We start from the raw sequence: 23,533 nt of genomic DNA, 5'->3' as shown, positions 1-23,533 counted from the left end.
TGAAATCCGTTACTGGAGTTATCAAGTCAACACATAAACCAGTGAGCATGAGGTTATGTTTTTATACCAAATCCACTGTATTTGATACTTTTACTAAGCTTACACCAGACTGATATTAGAGACGCAGACAAAACAAGAAGGAACTCGGAGAACACCAGAAACAGCAGGGGTTTACCTTCCAGAAAAGCCCAGGTATTGCTGGATACAGTCACAGTATTGGTGAGCAGTGTTTTGACTCCAGCTCCCTAGATGGTTTTACGTTGCAACAGATCAATGTTGGAAGAGTCCTTTTGCTTCCATTGTCTGATACAAAACACACCAAAGAAAAACAACACAGCTCCACACAGACTATTCAGATCTACTCAGACAGCTAGCTTAAAGATGAGCATTCAGAGCCACACCTTCCTAAGTGAAGATACCTGAGATGATCAGGAATAGCTAGAGTGAGCTTTGAGAGCAGTGTAAAAAGCCTGGAGAGAGGAAAAATAAAACTAAACAAAACAAAACCACCACCACAAAAAAAGGAAGAAGAAAAGAAACCAATCACCATCAACTCAAAAGCAATTTAAACAAGTCTTTATTGTTCTACTCCAAGAACTAGAAATAACAAGACAAACTAATTCCCCAATTTCTTTTTTTTCCATGATGGAGTCCAACCCTCAAATACATGCTTTAGGAAAAAAAAAGTAATAATCATCTGTGATTTGTGCCTCGCCACCAAACCTGAATGACCCTGAGAGAAGTCTGTGCAGACAAATCACTGGGAAGTTTTATGTGCAGCTGGTTAGAGCTGTTTTCCACCCCTTTGTGTTATTGCTCTGCAAACGGAGGAATGTTTTAGCAAGTGTTAAACCTTGACTAAATTCCATCATAAAGAGTGCTACAATATTGCTTTTTTTTTATTACAAATAGCCAAATTACTTTTTTTAAATATAAATGTGTAAAACAATCAACTGACTGTACAGTGCATTTACAGTACACAATCGAGAAAGTGTATCCATGCAGTGTGAAAAACTGCTTTATACATTAGCCCTTGGCCACAAAGAACTTGGCAGCACTACTACAACTTGAATGACTATGGGGGGGGGGAGGAAAATATAGTTAAAACCCCAAGAATCTCAGTTACATCTAATAGAATGGGATACATACATCATTATACATGGATTAGTAATCTTTAACTAGAAACTGTCATCATGGTGTAACTCTTGGAAGGGTTGGATCTGCCAGTTCTCCACTCCTCCTTACAGCTGATCCTGCTCTCCAGCGGTTTGGTTGCCTTCCCACCAGGCTGGGGGTTTTCGTAAAGGACACAGATAGATCCATCTTCGCCTATGCGATAGGACACTTCGAAAGGGTCGACCCACAGAGTTAATTCGCTGGGCAAGAGCTGGAAGAGTCTCTCGTGGCTCAGTCCAATCATCCCCGCTGCCTTTCCTATCAAGGGGTCCATCTTATGGTTGATCCTAATGCACCGGTACCCGGAGCCCTTGGAGGGCACCAGAGGGAACCAGTGGTGCTTGTAGTGCTCTGTGGGAGGGAACAAAGAACAGCTTTACCGCGGCCCCCAAGTCCCACCGCCCATCAGCCCCGCGGAGCCTGCGCTCCGCCGGACACCCCCTCGCGGGGCAGAGGCAGCGGCCACTGGCCGGGAAGAGCCCCCCCACCCCTGCCCCGCGGGCTCCCGCCGCCCCCGCTCACCGCGCAGCGCCTCCTGCAGGCACTCCCGGAAGCACCGCAGCTGCTCCTCGCCGATACCGCCAGCAGCCCGCAGGAGGCGGGTGACAAACGCCGCCGCCGTGGAGATCTCGGTCCTCATGGCCGCCCGGCCGGCGCGTACCTCCCCGCCACTGCCGCCACCGCCGCCGCCCCGGCCCGCTGCCAGCGCCGCCTCGCCCGCGCTGGGGCCGCCCCCCGAGCCTCCGGCCAATGGCGACTCCCCGCAACAGCCGCATCGCGGCGCGGCGCCCTGCCCCGGCCGCCAAGCCGAGGCCCCATTGGCGGCGGCGGGCGCGGGGCGGGGCGGCCTCGGCGGCTGCGCGCAGCCATTGGGCCGCGCACGGGCCGGGCCGTGTTTGTTTTGTTGGCAGAGGGGCGGTGCCTGGCGCTGAGAGCGGGGCCGGGCCGGGTCCTGCCGCCCGCCCCGCGGGGCGCGACCCTCCGTTCGCTGTGAAGTAACCGAGCGATCGGCAGTGCCCTCCCGAGAAGCAAGACGCGAGAGCGACTTGAGCCTCTGCAGCATGGAGCCGCGCTGCGGCTTCGCTTTGCGAGTTCACACACACACAGCGGCCGACCCTGCCCCGTGTGCAACCCTGGCCGCGGGCACTCCCACACGGAATCCATCTGAAAGGGACCGCTGAAGATCATCTAGTCCAGCCTCCCCTTCCCCTTGTTTCTCTGCCTTTTCCCCCTTATAGTTCTTACTTGCAGTCTAACCGAAACAACAGTTTACTCAGCTGTGACCTTCCCGCCCTCAGCAACAATACTCCTCAGCTATTTTAAAGCTTTTAAAAAGTGGCTGTTTGGTATTGCAAATAACCCCCCAACTTTCAGAAAGCTCTCTCTCTAGGTTGAAGAGACTTTTTTCCCCCCCTCCTGGCCTTGAAGTTGTATTTGTGATTCCTCCAATGAGTTTTTTCCCCCAAGATCAGTGACTAAAAGTCAGGATGGTTTCCCCAGCACTGCTTGCAGCCACAACTGCACTTTTCAAAAGCCCATTTGCCTTACAAAAGTTCATACAATGCTTCAACCACTTCCGCACACACACACCCTTCCCCCATCTCTTTAAAATATTTCTTCTCCCTTCAATAGTTTTGTGTGTTAAGGACAGGCTGGTCATTAAAGTAACACAGAATCACAGTTTGCTCCCAAGAGTTTGCTGGATTCTACCACCTGATATGTCAAGACATTCAAATAAGCGTCCTTACATTTTGAATTAGAGCATCTCTGCTTAAAGCTACTCCAAGAAAGCAACTTCCTATCCAATTTGGACAAAGTTTGTAACAGTGTGACATGAGAACTCATATAGTGCCTCCTTACTTGATGTTACTCAAGAGGATTAAGATTTCTTTTCCCTCCTTTTAACAGCACACAACAGGACCAAGACAGAGGACAAAGAACCCCAAATGAAAACACTGTAGACATTTGTCCAAAACTCAGATACCATCACCTAGTTTGACACTTCCACTCCACAGTTTAGAATTTAATCCTGCACACCAGGCAACCAGCACCAGAACAAGAGGACACAGTCTCAAGTTGCACCAGGGGAGGTTTCGGCTGGATGTTAGGAAGAAGTTCTACACAGAGAGAGTGATTGCCCATTGGAATGGGCTGTCCGGGGAGGTGGTGGAGTCACCATCACTGGAGGTGTTCAGAAGGAGACTTGATGGGGTGCTTGGTGCCACGGTTTAGTTGTTTAGGTGGTGTTGGATGATAGGTTGGACACAATGATGTTGAAGGTTTCTTCCAACCTGGTTTATTCTATGCTATTGGTCTAGAACATTACCTTGCACCCTTACCGTTGCTTTAAGATAAGCTCTGGGTTTATTCTGCATGCTGTGTCAAGTACTTATCCCAAACACTCCTACATCTTATTCACAGCCTTTCTCTTGAATTTCTGAAATACACCTTTCCCTTACCATGTCTACACTCCATGACATCAAACCTCTAACACCCTGATAGCACCATCCTAAACACAAGACAAGACACTTGTTTCCAATTTCAGGAAACATCAGACAAAACAAAACCAACCAATGCTTGCTAGGAAGTAAGCAATCAAGTTCTTTCTAGTATGAAAATAAACATAATGTTACTGTTAACAGCACAAAGAACTGAACAAATCCCAGACAAAGGTTGTTAAACATAACTATTGTGCTAAAGAGCTTCCCCCTTCCAGGCTGTAGGTGTCCACATAAACACACACAAACACTCCCAATTACACACAGGCTGATTTTACTTTAAGTCAGAAAAGGTTCTGCTAAAGCCAGGACAGATTAAGGGATCTATTTTTAACTCTTTTGTGAGAAATGTCAGTGAAGATCAGAGTAAAAATTTTCTAAGCAAGTAAACAAAAGTCGTTTAAAAAGACTGTGAGAGTAAAAAGTTAACACTGCTAGCACAGGCTAATGCTCACTAGAGTGAGGTCTGACACCCAGATCCACTAGTCCTAAATAGAGCATTCAAATAAAAGATGAAGGTCTGGTTATAAAAATACAATAATAAGAAAAATATACCACAGTTATCAGGTAATGCAGAACTCAAACTGATTTCTGGTATTCTCCATGGGGACTTTCACACTTAAGACTCAAGGTAAGCAAGCCACAGACAGAAAAATAATCAATAGTAACTATTTTTCCTCCCCCCTGTCAGAAAATGGAGCCACAAGCAATAATATTTTAACTTGGAAAGGGTTTAATCAAGAAACTGGTTATTTACCCATTGTTAAGCTAGTAATTTATATGAATAGGCTGGTTTGGAGGCTATTGGAGGTTCCAGCAACACAGCACAGGAGAGGGTAGTAAAACAACTCAGAAACACTGTACCAGCTCAATTTAGCAGTAGCCATTGCAATATGTTTCATTGGAAACAAAGATTCAAGTACTTACACACAGAGGAAATAAACCACAAGCTTCTAAGGTTATTTTCTTTTCCATTTGCTGGAATATTTTTATGACTCTCAGAGTTGAGAAGCCTCATCACACAGCCAGAAGCAGGTAAATTACCACTGCTGTTGAGAACTTTTAGGATTAATAGCGTTACTTAGCAATAGAAACTGAAGTCATTGAAGCCTTAGGCCACAAGTTCTGACCAGAAGCAGATGTTTTGATAAAGCTTGTATTACAAAATTATCTGACACTGGCAGATACAAGCTAAGTGAAGAAAAGGACCAAGGAAACATTTCCAAGGTAACTTTAGAAGGTGGGCAGCTCAGCAACCAAGTCAAGAGACACCTGAACAGAATTAAGTAATTGCACTTGAGGATCAGGTGATAGGTGGTATAATTAGGATGTGTGATCTACAGGAGATGCCCCTCTTTGGAGGCACCCAGCTTAAGCTGCTCTGCATATCAGCTAAATAAACCACTTAGCAGACTCAACTTTTTGTCTCTGAGCAGGAACCTATGGCAAGAACTCTGTTGAAGTGTTGAAGTGTTACCTGCTTAATTAGGGGCTACACAACTCCTACAACTACTACACATGTAACCTTCCTTCACAAACAACTCTTTTAGCTCATCAATTCAGACTTACTTTGCTGTTATCCTGTTCATCTGCAAGTCATTTCTCTTTATCAGGAACACCTGAAGAAGAGGAAAACCGAATCAGCATCTTGGTTTACCTTGCTAAAAAGAAAGCATGTACAAGCAATCTATCATTCCATTTTTCTTCAATGTCAGCTAGAGGAAAAGTCCTCCTGAAGCTGTACCACTTACACAGTATGTCATTTAAAAGTAGCAGTAATTTTAAAAAGTGGTAATAATATTAATTAATCCCCCTAAAAAAAAAAAAGGAAGTATTAAGACCAAGTGAAGTCTAAATCAAGCTCCTTTTAAAGTATTTCAATTAAGCTCTAAATACATGTTCCTACAGACACAAATAACTTAGAGCACTAAAACCTGCAAGTTGTTTTAAATACTCCAAGCAATTCTGTGTTTACTCAGTCTCATAGAAGCATCTCCCAAAACATAATCAAACAAAAACGCTCTTAAAAGCAGTACCTATGTTTTTCTTTAACACTAGACTACAAAGACCCACACCATGTTACCATTTCCACTACAAAAGCAAAAAAGAACATTTCCAAACACAAACAAGGTACCTTCAGCAATTGAAGCATCGAATCCCTCCATAGTTTCCCAAGTTGGACACACTAAATAGTAAAGCAAAACTCTCTAAGAAACAACAGGAACATTTTAGACCAGTTCCCCAGAACTACTGCAATCCAAGTGTTGTCCCCCTCTGGGCCTGCCCTGGTTATGTTCACCTGTGTTAACTGGATGCAGCTGCCCTGCCTGATTAAGTGCATAGGGATCAGCTGCTGCCATTTCAGCAGAGAAGCTGGGAAGATGTAGCACAGCTGAGAGCAGTGACCCTCAAAGCTTTATTTTATCTGGCCTGCAACAAGAACAGTGTGGCTAGCAGGAAAGTCATTGTGCTCCTGTATTCAGCACTGCTTAGGCTACACCTTGAGTAATGTGTCCAGTTCTGGGCCCCTCAGTTTAAGAAGGACATTGAGACTCTTGAACTTGTCCAGAGAAGGGCAACGAGGATGGGGAGAGGCCTTAAGCCCAAGCCCTATGAGGAAAAGCTGAAGGAGCTGAGGCTGTTTAGCCTGGAGAAGAGGAGGCTTAGGGGAGACCTTATTGCTGTCTACAACTACCTGAAGGGTAGTTGAAAGACCACCAGAAGGACAAACTAGTTTAAATAAACCCACCTTTAGATGCATATGTATTGAGGGTAGAATATTTAAAGGGTAGTTAGAAAATCATTGTTGAGCATTTTAGCACCCAGCGCTGTTTTGCATGTCTCTTATTGCTTTAAAATGGCTCTTTTCAAATTAAAACTATATTCAATTGACTTTAATTGGCTCGGTCATTTATAACACCACCATTGTGTGTTTGTAGTCTCATGCTCCTCTGCAGCTACCACACGATGCCCTCACAAAGAAAGGATCAGGATCACAAATGGCCTGCTAGGACAACAGCTAGAGTCTATATTTGTCCAAATATCTCTATGGTTTGTCCATGAGGCCATCCCCAAGAAGTAAGAGCACTGCCCACGAGTCTCCCAGAGAGATGAAATCAGCAGAGGTGAACTCATTTTGACGTCAGAAGAACAAAGCTAGACATTTATCAAGAAGTTTCAGTAACACGGTCGAGGCAGCAGACAGTACCTAACCTTGAAGGGAGTGTGAAACAAAACAATGTACCTTCTCTGCTCTTTTGCTGTTGCCAATTTCTAACTCCTGGACCAAAGACAAGCAAAAAGTATCCCAAGAAGTAACCTTCCGTAGCATTTTAATGCTAAAACCCCACACTCCTAAGGTAAAATCGAGCATGCCCAAAAATTGCTCTAATGAGTGGAGAGCGGGAGCGCTTAGGGCCAGCTGCTGCACGCCTGCCTTGCCCTTGACCCTCGGAGGCCGCCGTAGGTCCCGGGATTCTCCCATTGGTCTGAGGAGTTGTCCTGCCCCGGTGATTGGTGGGTGCAGCGGCGCGCGCGGAGCAGCGTGTGGAGGGGCGTGGCCGGGGTGGCTGAGGCGCACGGGTCCCGCCGGGATCTGCCGGCGGGGTTGTCAGTGGTTCCGGTGAGTCCTCCGATCCAGCTGGGGAGGCCACCAGTGCGCCCCACCATGGCGGCGCAGCCCCCGCTCGGGCCGCGGAAGCGGAGTGGCTCGGTGCTGTCCAGGACAGGCTGGGCCGGGGTCGCCCCTCCGTCAGCGGCGGGCCGCGGGGTTGCCCTGGAGAACGGTTTCCCGCCCCACAAGCGCCCTAAGAGCTCGGGGGCGGCTGGGCGTGACGAAGCACCGGGAGACCCCTTCGGTGACAACGACGACTTTACAGCGGACGACCTGGAGGAGATTGATGACATCTTGGCTTCGCAGGCGTTGTCGCTGGTGGCTGCCGGCTCCCCCGCGCCCTGTCCGGGCCTTCCGAAACCAGCGTGGGGCGGCTCCGGAGCAAGCGGCGCAACGCGGCAGGGCCTGCCTCGGGGCTGCGTCCCGGTTGCCGGGAGGAGCCCGAAAGGTCGGTGTGCCAGGGGGCACAGCGGGGGCGTGTTTTTCCCGGCCAGTGCGGCCTCTGGTCGCAGGCCACGCGGGTGTTGGTGTCGCGTGGGTTCATGAGGCCGCCCTGCAATACTAAGCTATTTGGGAAAGCGTTCGCTATCCCTTAAGGAATTGCTTCCGTTTACCGTGTCAGGCCACCAGAACTTCCCGGTGGCATGCCAGGTGTTTAAAAGGGAGAAGTAACGCCCTGAGCGGTCACACAGCGTTAAACTAGCGTTATTTGGAACACTTAACCTGTAGCACTGACATGCCTGTGACAGGTGTTAAACACAACAAACGGGTTTCATAAGCCTTTCACGTGCTTTAAGTACACTGCACTGGTTAGGCCACACCTCGAGTACTGTGTCCAGTTCTGGGCCCCTCAGTTTAGGAAGGAGGTTGACTTGCTGGAACGAGTCCAGAGAAGAGCAACAAAGTTGGTGAGGCGTTTGGAACACAAGCCCTATGAGGAGAGGCTGAGGGAGCTGGGGTTGCTCATCCTGGAGAAGAGGAGACTCAGGGGTGACCTTATTGCTCTCTACAGCTACCTGAAGGGAGGTTGTAGACAGGCTGATGATGGTCTCTTCTCCCAGGCAGCCAGTATCAGAACAAGAGGACACAGTCTCAGGCTGCGCCAGGGGATGTTCAGGTTGGATGTTAGGAAGAAGTTCTATACAGAGAGAGTGATTGCCCATTGGAATGGGTTGCCCGGGGAGGTGGTGGAGTCGCCGTCATTGGAGGTGTTCAGAAGGAGACTTGATGGGGTGCTTGGTGCCATGGGTTAGTTGTTTAGGTGGGTTGGATTGGTTGATGGGTTGGACACGATGATCTTGAAGGTCTCTTCCAACCTGGTTTGGTTTATTCTAAAGTATTCTAAAGTGTCCTTTATAGCATTGTGCACAATGGCCGCCGGAGGCTTTCCCCCCCTCCATTCACTTCACTAGTAAGTGCATACTGAGTCTCATAGTAACAGTTGCTTTTCAGACTGACTTTCAAAACACATACAGGTTACAGGGGTTTGTGTGTTATTAAAAGTACAGAGGGCTTAAATCCTCTCCTCTGTCATGTTTGTAATCTGTCCAGGTCAAAAAGATCTCCTGCAACCCTTGTGTGTTAACTACAGTGATGTTGGAGGAAATGGAAACGCTGTGGGTCATCTTACTGGTTTCAGATGCTAGAAACATTGGGGGTGGGGGTGGGGAATGTTTCTTCTTTGTTTTAAGGATTGATGCACAGTCACTGAGAAAAGTGACTGTGGTGATTAGGTGCACTTGGCCTGTTTGTAGTGACAGGATAAACATTCAGGCAGCCAGACTGATGTAATAGCAAATAGTAAAATGTTGATGTTAAATCGCAGTTGATGTTCATGCTTCACACAGATCTTGGCTTTTCTCTGCAGCACAGGAGGACAATCTGATGAGAGAAGCCTTCCAGTTTGAAGTACTGCAAACACAGCATGAAGAAATTAAACAGAAGGTTAACAAGATCTTCCCTTCAATATCATTTTTATTTTGGTAGGGCGAACTTACAGACAGGATGAGTTTGGTTCCAGGTCTTTTATTCTAATCAAGTTGATTAGCAATCCTTGAAATCCATGGATCTAAGAAAAGGCATCATAGTAGAAACAGCTCTCATAAGAGCAATGGTTTCTTTTCCTCAGTCATTTCAGCTTACAAATGCTAATTTGTCAGTTGTGCTTGTTTCCTGACTCTCTTCCATGCTGTCAGCTAGCCAGGAAGTTTTGTGCAGCTTAAAAGGTTCCTGAAAGTGACTTCTGATTTTATTTCTGTCACTTTACTTTCTGATGATTCCTTATGGAAAGATGCAATGGGGAAGATATCACTGTGGAAAAGGTACAAAAGCCAGTGCCATCACTTTTTGGCACACAGTGTAGGAAGAACAAAAGACCAGAGCAAGTTTATGATGGTGGTTTACCTGGATAGTCTTTTAGCCCCTGGTAAAATTTCAAGTAGGTACTTCCTGATACAGAAACATGATGTCTGTGTTTAATATTCTGTAGTGTGTTTTTTTTCAAACACTTGTGCTTCTGGTTTTGGACACCTTTCAGTGATACAGGTGTGCAGCTTAACACATTGTGCCATGGAATTTCTTCTATTACAAGAAAGATCTGGACATGCTGGAAGGTGTCCAGAGAAGGGCCATGAGGATGGGCAGAGGGCTGGAGCACCTCTCCTATGAGGACAGGCTGAGAGAGCTGAGGTTGTTCAGTTTGGAGAAGGCTCTGAGGAGACCTTATTGTGGCCCTGCAACATCTGAAGGGGCCTACAAGAAAGCTGGGGAGGGACTTTTTAGGGTGTTGGGTAATGACAGGACTAGGGGGAGTGGATCCAAGCTAGAGGAGGGGAGATGTAGATTAGATGTTAGGAAGAAGTTTTTCCCCATGAGGGTGGTGAGACACTGGAACAGGTTGCCCAGGGAGGTGGTGGAAACCATATCCCTGGATGTTTTTAAGGCCAGGCTGGATGTGGCTCTGGGCAGCCTGATCTAGTGGAGGGTGTCCCTGCCCATGGCAGGGAGGTTGGAACTGGATGATCCTTGAGGTCCCTTCCAACCCTGACAATACTGTGATTCTTTGATTTGATTTTGAACTTTGCACCTGGTGATTTTCAGTGGATGACTCTTGGCTGTTAGAAGAGGAACAAACAAGGAACAACTTGTGTGCAGCACTCATGCCTCCACACACCTTTGTTTCCTCAGACTTGTGCTTTCATGGCCCCTGTACACTGCACTGGTTAGGCCACACCTCGAGTCCTGTGTCCAGTTCTGGGCCCCTCAGTTTAGGAAGGAGGTTGACTTGCTGGAACGAGTCCAGAGAAGGGCAACAAAGCTGGGGTGGGGTTTGGAACACAAGCCCTATGAGGAGAGGCTGAGGTAGTTTGGGTTGCTTAGCCTGGAGAAGAGGAGGCTCAGAGGAGATCTTATTGCTCTCTACAACTACCTGAAGGGAGGTAGTAGCCAGGCGGGTGTTGGTCTCTTCTCCCAGGCAGCCAGTACCAGAACAAGAGGACACAGTCTCAAGCTGCACCAGGGGAGGTTTAGGCTGGAGGTTAGAAAGGAATTCTACACAGAGTGATTGCCCATTGGAATGGGCTGCCTGGGGAGGTGGTGGAGTCACCATCACTGGAGGTGTTCAGGAGGAGACTTGACAGGGTGCTTGGTTGCATAGTTTAGTTGATTAGGTGGTGTTGGATGATAGGCTGGATGCAGTGATCTCGAAGGTCTCTTCCAACCTGGCTTATTCTATTCTATGGAGGGTCCTCCTCTATTTACCTTTCTCTCATCACCCTTACTTCTTTTCTCTGAATCTTTCCTAGCTCTGTTATATCCCTTTTTACAGGGGAAACTCCTACCTGGGCACCATATTCAGCATGGGATAGACCAACATTCTGTGCAGCAGTATAGAGGTGTCTATCTGCTTTTTCTCCATGCTTTTCTGAACAATTCCTTTATTATCTCTCCAAAGGGTGATGGCTGTTGAAAAAGTGTTACAGATATCATAAAGATACTGTCTGGGGGTGGTAGCTTGTCTTAGGACAGTGTGCTTGTTTGCTGCCATGCTAGATGAAATATAATTATCATTGTTATCATCTAAACCAGAAATTGCTGATGTGCAATTGTCATGTTTCAAAACAAGAACATAACCACAGAGAAGGGGACAGAGAAGAATGGCCTCTGACAGATACTAGGATGCTCTATGAAAACATTTTATCATTCTGTGGGAGAAAACAGCAGCTGAGCCTGGTGTAGTGAGGGAAGATGAAAAGCTACATTGCAGAACTTCAGAACTGGGTTACCGGAGCGTTGTTCTCCCCTGGGAAGTACAAATATACCTAATTTTCAGGCATGTAACGACATAAAGGCATACTTCTGGTCACATACATCCTTTAATGGAATTCATCTCTTTGCAGCTGAAAGAAATGCAGGATGAAATCCTTACTAAAAATGGAGAAATTAAAATCTTGCGTGACTCAATGCAGCAGATGGAGCATGCAATGGAGGAGCAGAAGAGATCCTACCTGCTCTTGGAACAGCAAAAATCCCAGACCCTAAGTGAGAAGGAAAAAGAGTTCTCCAAAAAGGTTTGTTCATGTGCCCATTCCCTGCCTATCAAATGCAGGACCCAATTGTGTAACTTAATGGCAAAGGAAGAACGTTGTGTGTGAAATTGCCACTTTCCCGCTTTTATTGTCTAGAAGGAAGCATTTGGGAGAACTTGCTGAGGGTGTTCTTCTGCCAAAAGAGTAGAACAGTGGTAGAGGTTTTCATTTGCTTGTTGCTTTTTTTAGCAATCTCCAGAACATTAAGATTGGAATGTATTGTCAAAGGGGGGAAAAAAGGGACAGAATATGCTTTGTGACTCTGACCAGATTGCTGTTCGTGCTGCAGTCGTCATTGAAAGCCCCGAAGAGGACAGTGGCTGCTTTTGTTCTGTTTCTGGCCTCGCTCTAGCCATGCTCTGCATGGCACTTGGTCCTTCTTAACAGCTCATATGCTTCTTGCCTGAAGTTTTGACACTTGGTTTTAAGAGGTGTGGCCAGCAGGAGCAGGGAAGTCATTGTGCCCCTGTACTCTGCATTGGTTAGGCCACACCTTGAGTACTGTGTCCAGTTCTGGGCCCATCAGTTTAAGAAGGACATCGAAACACTTGAACGTGTCCAGAGAAGGGCAACAAGGCTGGGGAGAGGCCTTGAGCACAAGCCCTATGAGGAGAGGCTGAGGGAGCTGGGATTGTTTAGCCTGGAGAAGAGGAGGCTCAGGGGAGACCTCATTGCCTTCTACAACTACCTGAAAGGTGGTTGTAGCCAGGAAGGGGTTGGTCTCTTCTCCCAGGCAACCAGCACCAGAACAAGGGGACACAGTCTCAAGCTGTGCCAGGGGAGGTTTAGACTCGAGGTGAGGAGAAAGTTCTTCACCAAGAGAGTCATTTGTCATTGGAATGTGCTGCCCAGGGAGGTGGTGGAGTCACCGTCCCTGGAGGTGTTCAAGAGGGGACTGGATGTGGCACTTGGTGCCATGGTCTAGTCATGAGGTCTGTGGTGACAGGTTGGACTCGATGATCCTTGAGGTCTCTTCCAACCTTGGCGATACTGTGATACTGATACTGAAGATAGCATTAACTGGGCTGGCAAACATAAAACCAGAGATCTCACTCAGGCTTCACAGTAGGTAGATGGTAATCTTGAAATCTTGGTAATTCTAATTGCTCTGCAGTTAATACACCTCAAAATCATTCAGCAACAGTAAAACTGTCTCTTTAATTCCTCTTGCAGTTGCTGTCATTGCAGTCAGAGCTGCAGTTCAAAGATGCAGAAATGAACGAGATAAGAGCACGACTTCAGAACTGTGAACGAAGCAAACATGTTACTCAGACGGTTTTATCACGAAGGTAGGAGCTATGGGAAATGGATCTCTGTTCCTTTTTGCCAGTAGGTGTGCTCTGTGAAAGAGCTCCACTGTCTTTTACAAAATACAACCAAAAAAGTCTGTTGGTTGATCTCTTATGGAGTTTGCTCAGAGAAAGCTTTCCTTATATCCATGAGAGAAATGTGTGGGAAGAAACCACCCCTGGTCTCTTAAGATTTAGTCGAAGGTATGCTGTATGCAGTTCACAGGTGCATTGCAGTGCACATCTGGTCCTGAAAGCATTCATAGTATCATAGTATCATTCAGGGTTGGAAGGGACCACAAGGATCATCTAGTTCCAACCCCCCTGCCATGGGCAGGGACACCCCACACTATATCAGCCTGGCCAGAGCCTCATCCAGCCTGGGCTTAAACACCTCCAGGGACGGGGCCTCGACCACCTCCCTGGACAACCCATTCCAGGGTCTCACCACTCTCATGGGGAAGAACCTCCTCCTCACATCCAGCCTGAATCTCCCCACCTCCAGCTTCATTCCATTCCCCCTAGTCCTATCACTGCACAAGGCAAATCCAACATCTGTAAAACATCTATACTTCTACAGAAATGCAGAGTGAAGTGCCTTTAAAATAGCAATGCAAATAGATCCTTGCTGATTGTTTAATAAAATAATGACAAAAGAACTACTGATTAATCTAAGTGCTTTTCATTTCAGCCCTAAAAAGAGTTCTGCAATACAAGCAAAATCAGAAGGATCTTCTCCACAGCCTGGGAAAAAGTCTTTCCCTACAAAGGAATCCTTCAGTGCTGAAATGTCCCCTAGACCATCATGTTCTTTGGGAAATGTGATTGCCCCAACTACTTCAATCAAAGAAGGTAAAGCCCTGTACAGCCTGCAACATTTTTATCTGCCTATGAGCATTCTGAATGCCTTAGGGATTTTTGTACTGTGACCAAACAGTTTCAGTGAGCTCACTGTAGAGACAAACAAGCGTTTGGTTTATTTTTGTTTTGCTTGCACTTCCCATTTTACATCAACTGGCATTTCCCCCAGGGATCAGTGCTGGGCCCCGTCCTCTTCAACATCTTCACTGATGATCTGGATGAGGGGGTCGAGTCAGTCATCAGCAAGTTTGGTCTAGTCATGGGGTCTGTGTTGATAGGTTGGATTTGATGATCCTCGAGGTCCTTTCCAACCTAAGTTATACTGTGATACTGTGATTAAATAGGGACTGAAATTTGCATCAAGATCCTTTTAACTCACACCTGAGCAGTGCCCATAACCTAGCTGCCAAGATGTCAGTGGTGAAGTGGCAGTTTGCCATCATGAAGAACTTTCTTTATTCTGTCATGAACTAAAACATCCAAAATTTTAATTGCCTTTCTCAATGACTAAAGAAGAGGAAGTAATTTGCCTGTTCCTTGAACTGGTCTGCCAGTCAGCTAATGAGAGTCTTTGTAATCATGTGGGTTTGGCTTTACAGTTGACTTTTTGGGGGATGTTATTTTAAGGGGTACATATTTAGCTCTATGTAAAGAAGCAACTGACACAGTGTAGTTCCTTCCTCTTTTCTGGGTAGGGCAACAGTTGTCACAAAACTGTATCTTGAGATTCATTGAGCTAAGCTTGGGAAATGAATCCGTGCATGGCTTTGAAGAGTGCTGTAGTGGCACTGGCAACCTGGCAACCTTTCCAATAGGTACTAAAATGGAAGAAATCCATTACAGGAAGACTCCTGAAGAATCTGAGATGCTCCTACTGTCAGTCCCAGTATTCAATCTGAAACTGTATGGGCAGTGTGAACTCCATCCAACAGAAAACCATGTTGGCCTTAAAGCATTAGTATTGCTATTTTTTTCCAGCTTCCACACTCAATATGCCTGTTTGTTTGAAACCCATGCTTGATGATTTGATTATGACACATAAAGATGACTGAAAGATTATTAAATGTTCAGGTTTTTATTTGTTAAGTTTTTGTGTGTTGATTTTTAACTAACATAGTCATGTAAATCTCTGCTAGCAGAGTTCAGCTTCAGGTATCAGTTTTCTCTAAAACCAATTGAGACCAATGGCCCTGAGCAGTCTGGAACATCTGACAGTAAAGCTGAAATCTTATGCACTTTCTAATTTATTCTGGGGAGATTTCTGCTTGCATGGCAGCTGTGAACTCTTGTTTGATGTACCCAAGTCGCACAAGACATGGTTTTACTGCCTGTTTACATGCTGCTTAACAGCTATGGCTGACTGAGTGTGTGTGAGGGACAGGAACAGACACACAGGCAGTGTAGTTCTGCCATGAGACTCATAACTTCTGTTTGTTTTAGACAGTAAGATAACCCACCCTGAAGTTCTATCTGTGAAGCATGAAGCAGTGGCAAAAAACGGTTCCTACAACGCTCTGCCTAAAGGAAACACGCAAGGTAACTCACTCCTGTGGCTACAGAGAGGAAGAGCACTTCTGAGGCACTGCCTTTGCTGAGCAGTGTCAGGCTGAGGAGACTGCTAGGCCCAGGGCCACTGTGCAGGAGAGTGGTGTGAAGCTGGTTGCTTTTTGCTTTAAACCCTGTGATTTTGCAGTAAAACATTACTGATAATTATGACCTTGGATCCTAACAACAGGCTTAGGTTGGTATTCTATTTAATTAGAAAGGATTGCCTGGGTTTTGTTTTGTGGAAGGTTATGCATCAGGAGGCAGCTTATTACAAGGCTGGCTCTTTCAGGGTTAATATACAAAGCTTTTTAATTGTAAATGGATATCAACCCAAGAAAAGTGTACTTTTTCTGGTTTTAAGTAAAGCTAGAAACCATAAAGCAACATTTACAGCAGTCAACACCAGGAAGTCACTGCATCACAGAATATTAGGGGCTGGAAGGGACATTAAGATCATCCAGTCCAACCCCCCCCTGCAGAGCAGGATCACCTAGAGCAGGTCACACAGGAACACATCCAGGCAGGTCTTGAGTATCTCCAGAGAGGGAGACTCCACAACCCCCCTGGGCAGCCTGTTGCAGTGTTCCATCACCCTCATATTACATGATTCTATGATTCTACTTGTAATGAAACCATCATTTTGAAGTTGAGAGCACTATAAACAAGGCTAATATTTCCAAGTATTAATTTATTGTTGATGGTGAAACAATTCCAAAGATAATTCTGTGTCCTTTCAGGTTCTATCTTACTCAGTGCACTGATGAAGCAGCCCATTGTCCCTGGGTCATCATTAGGACTCTGCCATCTACTTAGCAGCAGCTCTGAGCCCCTACCTGGAGCAGTACTGCAGCCTAACTATTTGGAAAGGTAAGTTTTAGTTTGTTAACTGTATCTGAGGTGCTCTTAGTGCAGTGGCACTCTCTGTACTCAGAGGTGTCTGTTCATGTAGGATGGTTCATTCCTTGTGTTAAATGCTCTTCTCCTTAGGCTATTTAACACACAATTTGGAGCATCGTTCTACACCTTTCAGAACTAATCACAGTATCACTAAGGTTGGAAGAGACCTCAAGGATCATCGAGTCCAACCTATCAACACAGACCCCATGACTAGACCATGGCACCAAATGCCACATCCAATCCCCTCTTGAACACCTCCAGGGACGGTGACTCCACCACCTCCCTGGGCAGCACATTCCAATGACGAACGACTCGCTCGGTGAAGAACTTTCTCCTCACCTCGAGTCTAAACCTCCCCTGGCGCAGCTTGAGACTGTGTCCCCTTGTTCTGGTGCTGGTTGCCTGGGAGAAGAGACCAACCCCTTCCTGGCTACAGCCATCCTTCAGGTAGTTGTAGACAGCAATGAGGTCACCCCTGAGCCTCCTCTTCTCCAGGCTAAACAACCCCAGCTCCCTCAGCCTCTCCTCACAGGGCTGTGTTCAAGGCCTCTCCCCAGCCTCATTGCCCTTCTCTGGACACATTCAGGTGTCTCATAGATACTCAAGAGTAGGACTACACAAAGAGATAAATCAGATTAATTATTTAAATAAATGTAAAATAAAAAATACAGTTAAAATGTTAATAAGTATTAATAACTGAATCTCTCTCTCTCATATCTCTGGCCAAGAAAGTTAAGTTTTTATTGCTGTTGTACTCCTCTATATCTCCCTACACATGACAGATCAGTAATGTAGATACTCATTCTTCCCAGAAGCTACCAATTAACCTGTCTTCTGATCTTCCCCTGCTGTTATCAAAAGCATGAAATTGGAAAGCCAGTGTTTAAAATCTCACTATAGTGAGTTGCTGAATTACTCAGTGGTAAGCTCTGACCTCTTTCACCACACCTAGGAATGCTTTGAAATTGCTTTTTCATGCAGGTATCAAGGAGTAGGATTCCATTTTTTCCCCCAGTTTACATTTTATTTTAGGAACAGACATCTCTGGTTACTGTAGCCTTCCTATTTGCGTCAGCATGTGGTTAAGTCACATTTAAGTTCTCTGCTTTCTGAAGTATTTCCCTTGATTTTATTTGGATAGGAAGTCCACACAACCACCCAGCAGTAGGACAACTCCAGAAGAAATTGCTCCTCTTGTATCTCTGCAAGAAGCTCAGAAACTTGCAATAACAGGATTGAACTTGATTGCTCTGGATGAAGGAATATCTGAAGGAAGCCCAACAGGAAGCCAAAGAGAGACCCTGCGCCTCACATGCTGCAAGATCCGAGGCGCCGTGCACCTCTTGCCCTTGGTAGAACACCACATTGGTGCCTACTGCCAAGCAGCACAGTTGGTGGACAAGTCAGTCAGTGGTTCTTGTGGAGACCACTCAACTGTTTCTTCCAGAACCAACACAAATAAGGTGTCAAGTAAGGAAGACTTCAGGCTGTCTCTTGAAGAAACTACACTTATATCCCTGGGTGTTCTTTATTATTTGGCATTTCATAGCTGGGATGTTGTCCACACTTTGCTGTCTGCTGAAGTGGAGGAAGGTTCTGCTGCTGGAGATGAACAGGTTTTCAAGATGGACAAGAAGGTGGTGTGTGATAATCAGTCTAATAATAAAGAAGATAACAGGACTCAAGGAGAGCTGCCTGTAGCTCCACAGGCTCCTCCCAATAAGGATGGAGCTCAGCATTCTTTGTTCAAAAAGCTGCTTCAGGTTTTAGCTTTTTCTGCTGCAAGAGGGGCCCAGACTGACAATATACTGAACTACAGCCTAAAGGTTTTGGTGAAATTAGCTGAAAATTCAACAATGGACTTGCTAATAAAGTAAGTCTGTATTAGCTTTAGAATTGTTTGACTCTTGTTTGGCAACTTGCATTCTCCACTGAAACTAATTTGTGCCGAGGGCAGCGCAAGTTCTGACGTGTACAGGGGAATCTCACCTTTCTCAGATCACCTCAGAGAAGCAGTTGTGGATCTTTCTGCTGCTTTTGCTGCTAATGAATGTGAGCATCACCCCCCACCAGTAACAAGATTTGCTTATGATAGTTATATGAAGCAGATGTTGTTGCCTCATTGCATAGCTGTCACTCAAAAGTGAGAACATTTCTTAGGGCCATGTGAAGTTGATCAGAATTTCTGTAACATTCCCTTTTGGATTATTTTGTGCTTGCTGGGAGATGCATAAAGAGAGTGAAAGCACAGGGTCTTGTGCTGGTGGGTAAAATGACACTCTTAAAAGTGAGGCATTTCATCTGCTCAGGGTCTAATACACACAACCACAGCATGAACTGCAGCCTGCCACACGTAACTATGTTTTTCAGTGTACTTTATGACACAGAAGTTGAGATCAGGCATGCTTTGAATGGTTAAAAAGGCACAAATTACAATGCTGTGTAGAGCAAATAGTGTATTTTCAACTTGTCACTGCTTTCCCTGTTTCTAATCGAGCTTTCTTTTGAAGTTTTCAGCACTTACTGAGCAGCCAAACGCTGCTGCGGTGTCTCTGTCCAGAGAGCCCACTGCCTGCTGTCCTTTCAACTGTCAGACTGCTGTGTATTCTTGCTCAGCACCACACCTTGGTTGGTCAGCTGTGTTCTCACTCAGGTAAAAGACTGTGTAAAGCAGAGGACTGTTACCAGCAGAATGTTAGCTAGCATGACTAAATAATGCAAACAGGCCTTGCTCCCAGGTGTTAAAACCCCAGAAGACAAGAAGCCTGTTGCTGTTACCTGAAAACCTGACTTCTAGTGCAGTGTTCAAAGAGTATTTTTGTCTTGTGGCATCAGGCTACATGCAGTGCTTTTGATACTTGTGTGGCTTTTCAAAACTACTTCCCATATTAATAATGTTGATTGTATTATCCATGTTAATTGTATTAATGATGAGGGGGAAAAAGGCATTTAAGGAGTTTTGAAGTGTAATTTATCTATGTTCATGACACTGAGTTTAGAGTTTCCAGTACTCTGCCTGACAAATAGTCTTTGCCCAGTTCCTTAGGAATGATGTAGGACAGTGTTACTACAGAGTTTAGGGATGTGAGTTTCCTAAGCACTGCTCAGTATGTCTGAAGTGAAGGAATAAGTTGAGCCTGGATCATGAGTCCCAGACAGCACTCTTGATTTACTGAAATGTTTTCTTGCATGAGATTATTTTTTGTCACTAACAATTGGTTGGAAAAAGAACAAAGCTCTCTCAATTTCAGACACCTGCCTCCTTCTTGCACTGTACATGTACATTACAGCAAGACCAGATAAATCAGCACCTGAAATGCTTTGGCTTCAGCTGGAACAAAAGGTAACCGCAGCTGTTTGCTCATGTGCTTTTTCCTGCTGTTTCCAGTTGGGGGAGTGGGAGGAGCAGGGTACTGTACAAAGTGCCTGAGAGGAAGTTCTCTCTCCAGCCGAAATAGAAACTGAAAGTATTGGCTGCAGTAAGGGATTACATTAAGAGTCTGCTTGACACAAAACTAGAAACTATTCTTAAAGAGAACATCAGTCATAATGGCCATAGTTAAGTCACTGAAAAAAGCAAGATTCTAGCTTGCTCTAAGTGCTCAACACTAACCTTAATTTTGTTTCTAAATCAATAAAGGAGTAAAATGAAGCAAGATCTATGATTCATTCTGACTTTCATAGATTCATAGAATGGTTTAGTTTGGAAGGGACCTTAAAGATCATCTGGTTCCAAATTCCCTGCCCTGGGCAGGGACACCTTCCACAAGACCAGGCTGCTCAAGACCTTGACTAACCTGGCCTTGAACACCTCCAGGGAGAGTGTTGTAGAAATTACTTCTGAACTGAATTACTACATATAAGAGGCAGTTTCTAGTCTCTTAAAATTGTATTCACTGCATTCAGTGGCAGGGGTGGCTTGCTGTGTAATAGACAGGAAGAAGAGCTTTTGAACTTTTTCTTGACAGTGGTGACTTGTTTGAAGTTGTTTGCTCCACTTCTACTCTCCTTTGAAAGAATTAGGAACCATTTTTGCTATCCCCCTTCTCTCCACTGTTCTATTAAGTGGAAACATTTATACACAGTGAATTAAAGCCCAGTGCACCTTGTTAGTCTCTCATCAGGAAGCTAAAGATATTTCTCTCTCATCAGGAAGCTGAAGATATTTCTGTGCAGGGCAAATTCTGTAAAGTTCTACAGGGAAAAACACTCAACAGTTTTTGGGGGTAAAAAAAAGGATCCATCTGTTAAGAAAGCAAGAAGGATGTTTGAAACTTAGAGTGAAATATCATTTCTGCCTCCCTTTATGTGTAGCTTAATTGTTTGATAATGCACTCTGTGTGTTTTGTAACAGACTGTCAGGCTCCTGAGCAGATGCATGCAGTGTTCCAGACCAGCAGTTTTACTGCCTGGTTCAGACTGCCAGTGTAATCTCGAGGTACGTCACCAAGTTCAGACTAGTGACTACTTGAAGGTACTCAATGCTTAAATGTCCTTTTGTCCCCCCACCCCACCTCTTTTTTTCCCCAGCTACAACAAACCAGAAGGATTCTGTCCTTTAAAAGATGCCACCTCTGGCATTTGCTTTTACTTGCTAGAAAATATGCTGATATTCGAAAGCTTGAGGAGATTGATGGGCAAAGGTCATAATGAAATACACTTTCTGCTCCTAGAGTTTGTGTACTAAGATGCTTTTTTTCCCCCCTCTTTCAGGTGGTTAAGGCACTAATTATAATGTTACATAGACAGTGGATGAAGATTAGAAGATCTGAGAACAGCTTGTGTGCACACAAGGAACAAGTCATTCAGTTTTTACGGGATGCTGTTTTACTCTTGCACAGCCTATCTCAGAAAGACAAACTGTTTCATGAGCACTCTTTGGAAGTTCTCCATCAGTATGACCAAGCCATGCCAGGAATAAGAGCTCTTCTCAAAAAGACTCACAAACTGAGTGCCTGTGAAGGTAAAGATGAGTCAAATGATAATGAATCTCACTCCTGTCCCTCTTCTCATTTAACAGGTACCATGGGTGTTTGCCGTCTGAAGGCAGTCCACAGTCTAGTGCCAGTCAGTCTCCATTACACTGAATCACTACTATTCTTTTACAGTTTTATTTTGTTCCTCTCTCCATCCAACTCTGCTCCTATTACCTGATTTAAAAAAAAAGCCTGTATTTCAGCTCTCCTTAGTAGAATACTATTAATTATAGGTTACCTCATTTAAAAACAGACCAAATCATTGCTCCAAGTCTCTCCTAACTAGAATTATCTCTCTCTGCAGTTGGTTGGTTTTTTTGGTTCCCCCTACATCCACAGCATCTCTGCTCTTTGTCAGCCACACCCCAGTCTTCCTCCATTACCACAAAAGTTTCTCTAGCCCATGTCCATCAGGACTTCCCCTTTGGTCTGCATGCTTCTGGTGTCCTTTTCCTAGAGAGAGCTAATCCTGTGAAATTGCCTCTCCTCCTCATACCTGGCTGCCAATCTTTTGGCTCACTCCTGGCATTATTCACATGCACCTTGTAGATCTGATGGGAAGACTGTGCTCTCACATTAAGTATGTGGTTTGCTACAGGATATCAGAAAAGGCATCTGGTCTTAGGCAGAGCCAGAGTGATAAACCCTTCACTGTTTATTGCATCGTTAAGGCAGGGCTTACAAGCATGCCACTCTTAGTTACAGTGACTTTCCTGGAGATGCTGAACAGAGCATGAGTGCTGCTCTGATTGCTTAGTGTCCCAAGGCTTTCTTGAACTTTGTCTGGTTATGCTTGGGAATGGGGACAGCTTGTGACATGCAGTGCCTGCATATGCTTGCAAACCTGCAGTCAGCATTCAGGTTCTTCCTCTAAAACAAGCCCCTATGCTTTTGTCCTAGTGACTCCAGAAAGTTAGTTAAAAATGAGGCTTTGACTGTAGTAAGTAGGCTGAAGTGTCTGCAAAATAAAGTGCCTTTTATGTTTTACTCCCAATAGCTAAATTTGTCTGCCTGAGATGCTCTCTTCTTTAATACCTATCTAAAGGCCTTGAAAAAGGAGATGGTTGCAGTAGCCTTCTACAGTCACTGTGTTTGAAATGCAAACAGATGCCAGCTCTGATGATACTATAACAAGTAACTGTTATTGTTGCAGAGTTGATCTTGGATGAATTATATCCTCCTGAGACAGAAGCAGAAGACCATGGAATGGACTCCAGCTAGCTACTAACATATAGCCAAGATCTCTGTCCTTCCTCATCTATATAACAATCATTGCCAGTGGAAATCCAAGATTTAGATCTGCTTTATTAAAGGATAATCTAAAGGTTGCACTCAAATGCAGCACAACTAACAGATTTCTTTGTTGTGGTTATTTTCAGTGCTATCTAAACGTAGCTGAAAGCAAAGAAGTGTCCATGTAAGACTGATGCTGTGATGTCCTGTTTTGCTATGCAAAACCACTCAGTGGCCTATGGCTGGTTCTGTTTGGGCATTTCATCCTTTATGAGAGTGCTGTGAATGGAGTGGAAGCCTCACTCTGTGTGTTCTCCATTTTACTGTGACTACAGCTGAATCTAGGATGTTGAACGTGCTGAGGGGGTGGGGATCACTGTTCTTGTGAAAGCCTTTTGAACATATTTGTTTCACCTGTAGCTGTAACACTTTCTTGACTTCCAACATTTCCATGTTATTAGTAAAGAGTTGGCTGTGATTTTAAAAGCATTTTTTTTGCTGTGATTTAAAAAACACACTTCTTAGAATTCACTCCTAAGGGGCAGTTTAGTTTTGAGCAAGAAATTCAAAGCCCTGGAATGATCACCTGAGATCACTCACTTTTCCTCAACTTCAGTCTCCTGAAAGTACAACTACTGAAATGCCAAAACACAGAGGAAAAATACACTGAACTTCATTTTTTAAAACATTGCTTCAGAAGAGTTAGATGATGCTGTTGAGGGGAATGTCCTCTTAGTAGGAGAGAGGATATCAAAATATGTGCCAGTGGCATCCTGGCCTGCATCAAGAACAGTGTGGCCAGCAGGAGCAGGGAAGTCACTGTGCCCCTGTACTCAGCACTGCTTAGGCCACACCT

At 45.1% G+C, this 23,533-nt stretch overlaps 2 protein-coding genes across 5 annotated transcripts; one reads left to right on the top strand and one right to left on the bottom strand.

Annotated features, from left to right (window-relative positions):
- Window positions 1-554: 554 nt before the first annotated feature.
- LOC137450982 (protein BTG1-like) lies at window positions 555-1,865 on the bottom strand. Its single transcript, XM_068158048.1, has 2 exons — window positions 1,699-1,865; window positions 555-1,527 (listed from the first exon to the last, which is right to left on the bottom strand). Exons 1-2 carry the CDS (start codon window positions 1,814-1,816, stop codon window positions 1,175-1,177), a joined length of 471 nt encoding a protein of 156 aa, XP_068014149.1. The 5' UTR covers window positions 1,817-1,865; the 3' UTR covers window positions 555-1,174.
- A 5,401-nt stretch (window positions 1,866-7,266) lies between these two features.
- On the top strand, window positions 7,267-23,180 carry ATRIP (ATR interacting protein). Of its 4 annotated transcripts, none has more exons than XM_068158016.1 (13): window positions 7,267-7,735; window positions 9,155-9,231; window positions 11,685-11,855; window positions 13,047-13,162; window positions 13,854-14,014; window positions 15,464-15,559; window positions 16,309-16,438; window positions 17,610-18,341; window positions 18,979-19,121; window positions 19,720-19,811; window positions 20,823-20,906; window positions 21,182-21,431; window positions 22,598-23,180. In XM_068158016.1, the coding sequence occupies exons 1-13, from the start codon at window positions 7,342-7,344 to the stop codon at window positions 22,663-22,665; spliced, it is 2,514 nt and encodes an 837-aa protein (XP_068014117.1). In that variant the 5' UTR covers window positions 7,267-7,341; the 3' UTR covers window positions 22,666-23,180. The 4 variants fall into 4 exon arrangements, with proteins under 4 accessions (XP_068014117.1, XP_068014118.1, XP_068014119.1 ...); XM_068158017.1 differs by having other exon boundaries at window positions 7,474-7,735; window positions 9,160-9,231; XM_068158018.1 differs by lacking the exon at window positions 9,155-9,231 and having other exon boundaries at window positions 7,474-7,735.
- The last annotated feature ends 353 nt before the right edge of the window (window positions 23,181-23,533 follow it).

Source organism: Melanerpes formicivorus, unplaced genomic scaffold (genome assembly GCF_026170545.1).
Source record: "Melanerpes formicivorus ecotype bairdi unplaced genomic scaffold, bMelFor1.0.p_v2 SCAF_38, whole genome shotgun sequence".
Lineage (NCBI taxonomy): Eukaryota > Metazoa > Chordata > Aves > Piciformes > Picidae > Melanerpes > Melanerpes formicivorus.
This window is presented reverse-complemented; position numbering and strand designations above follow the sequence as displayed.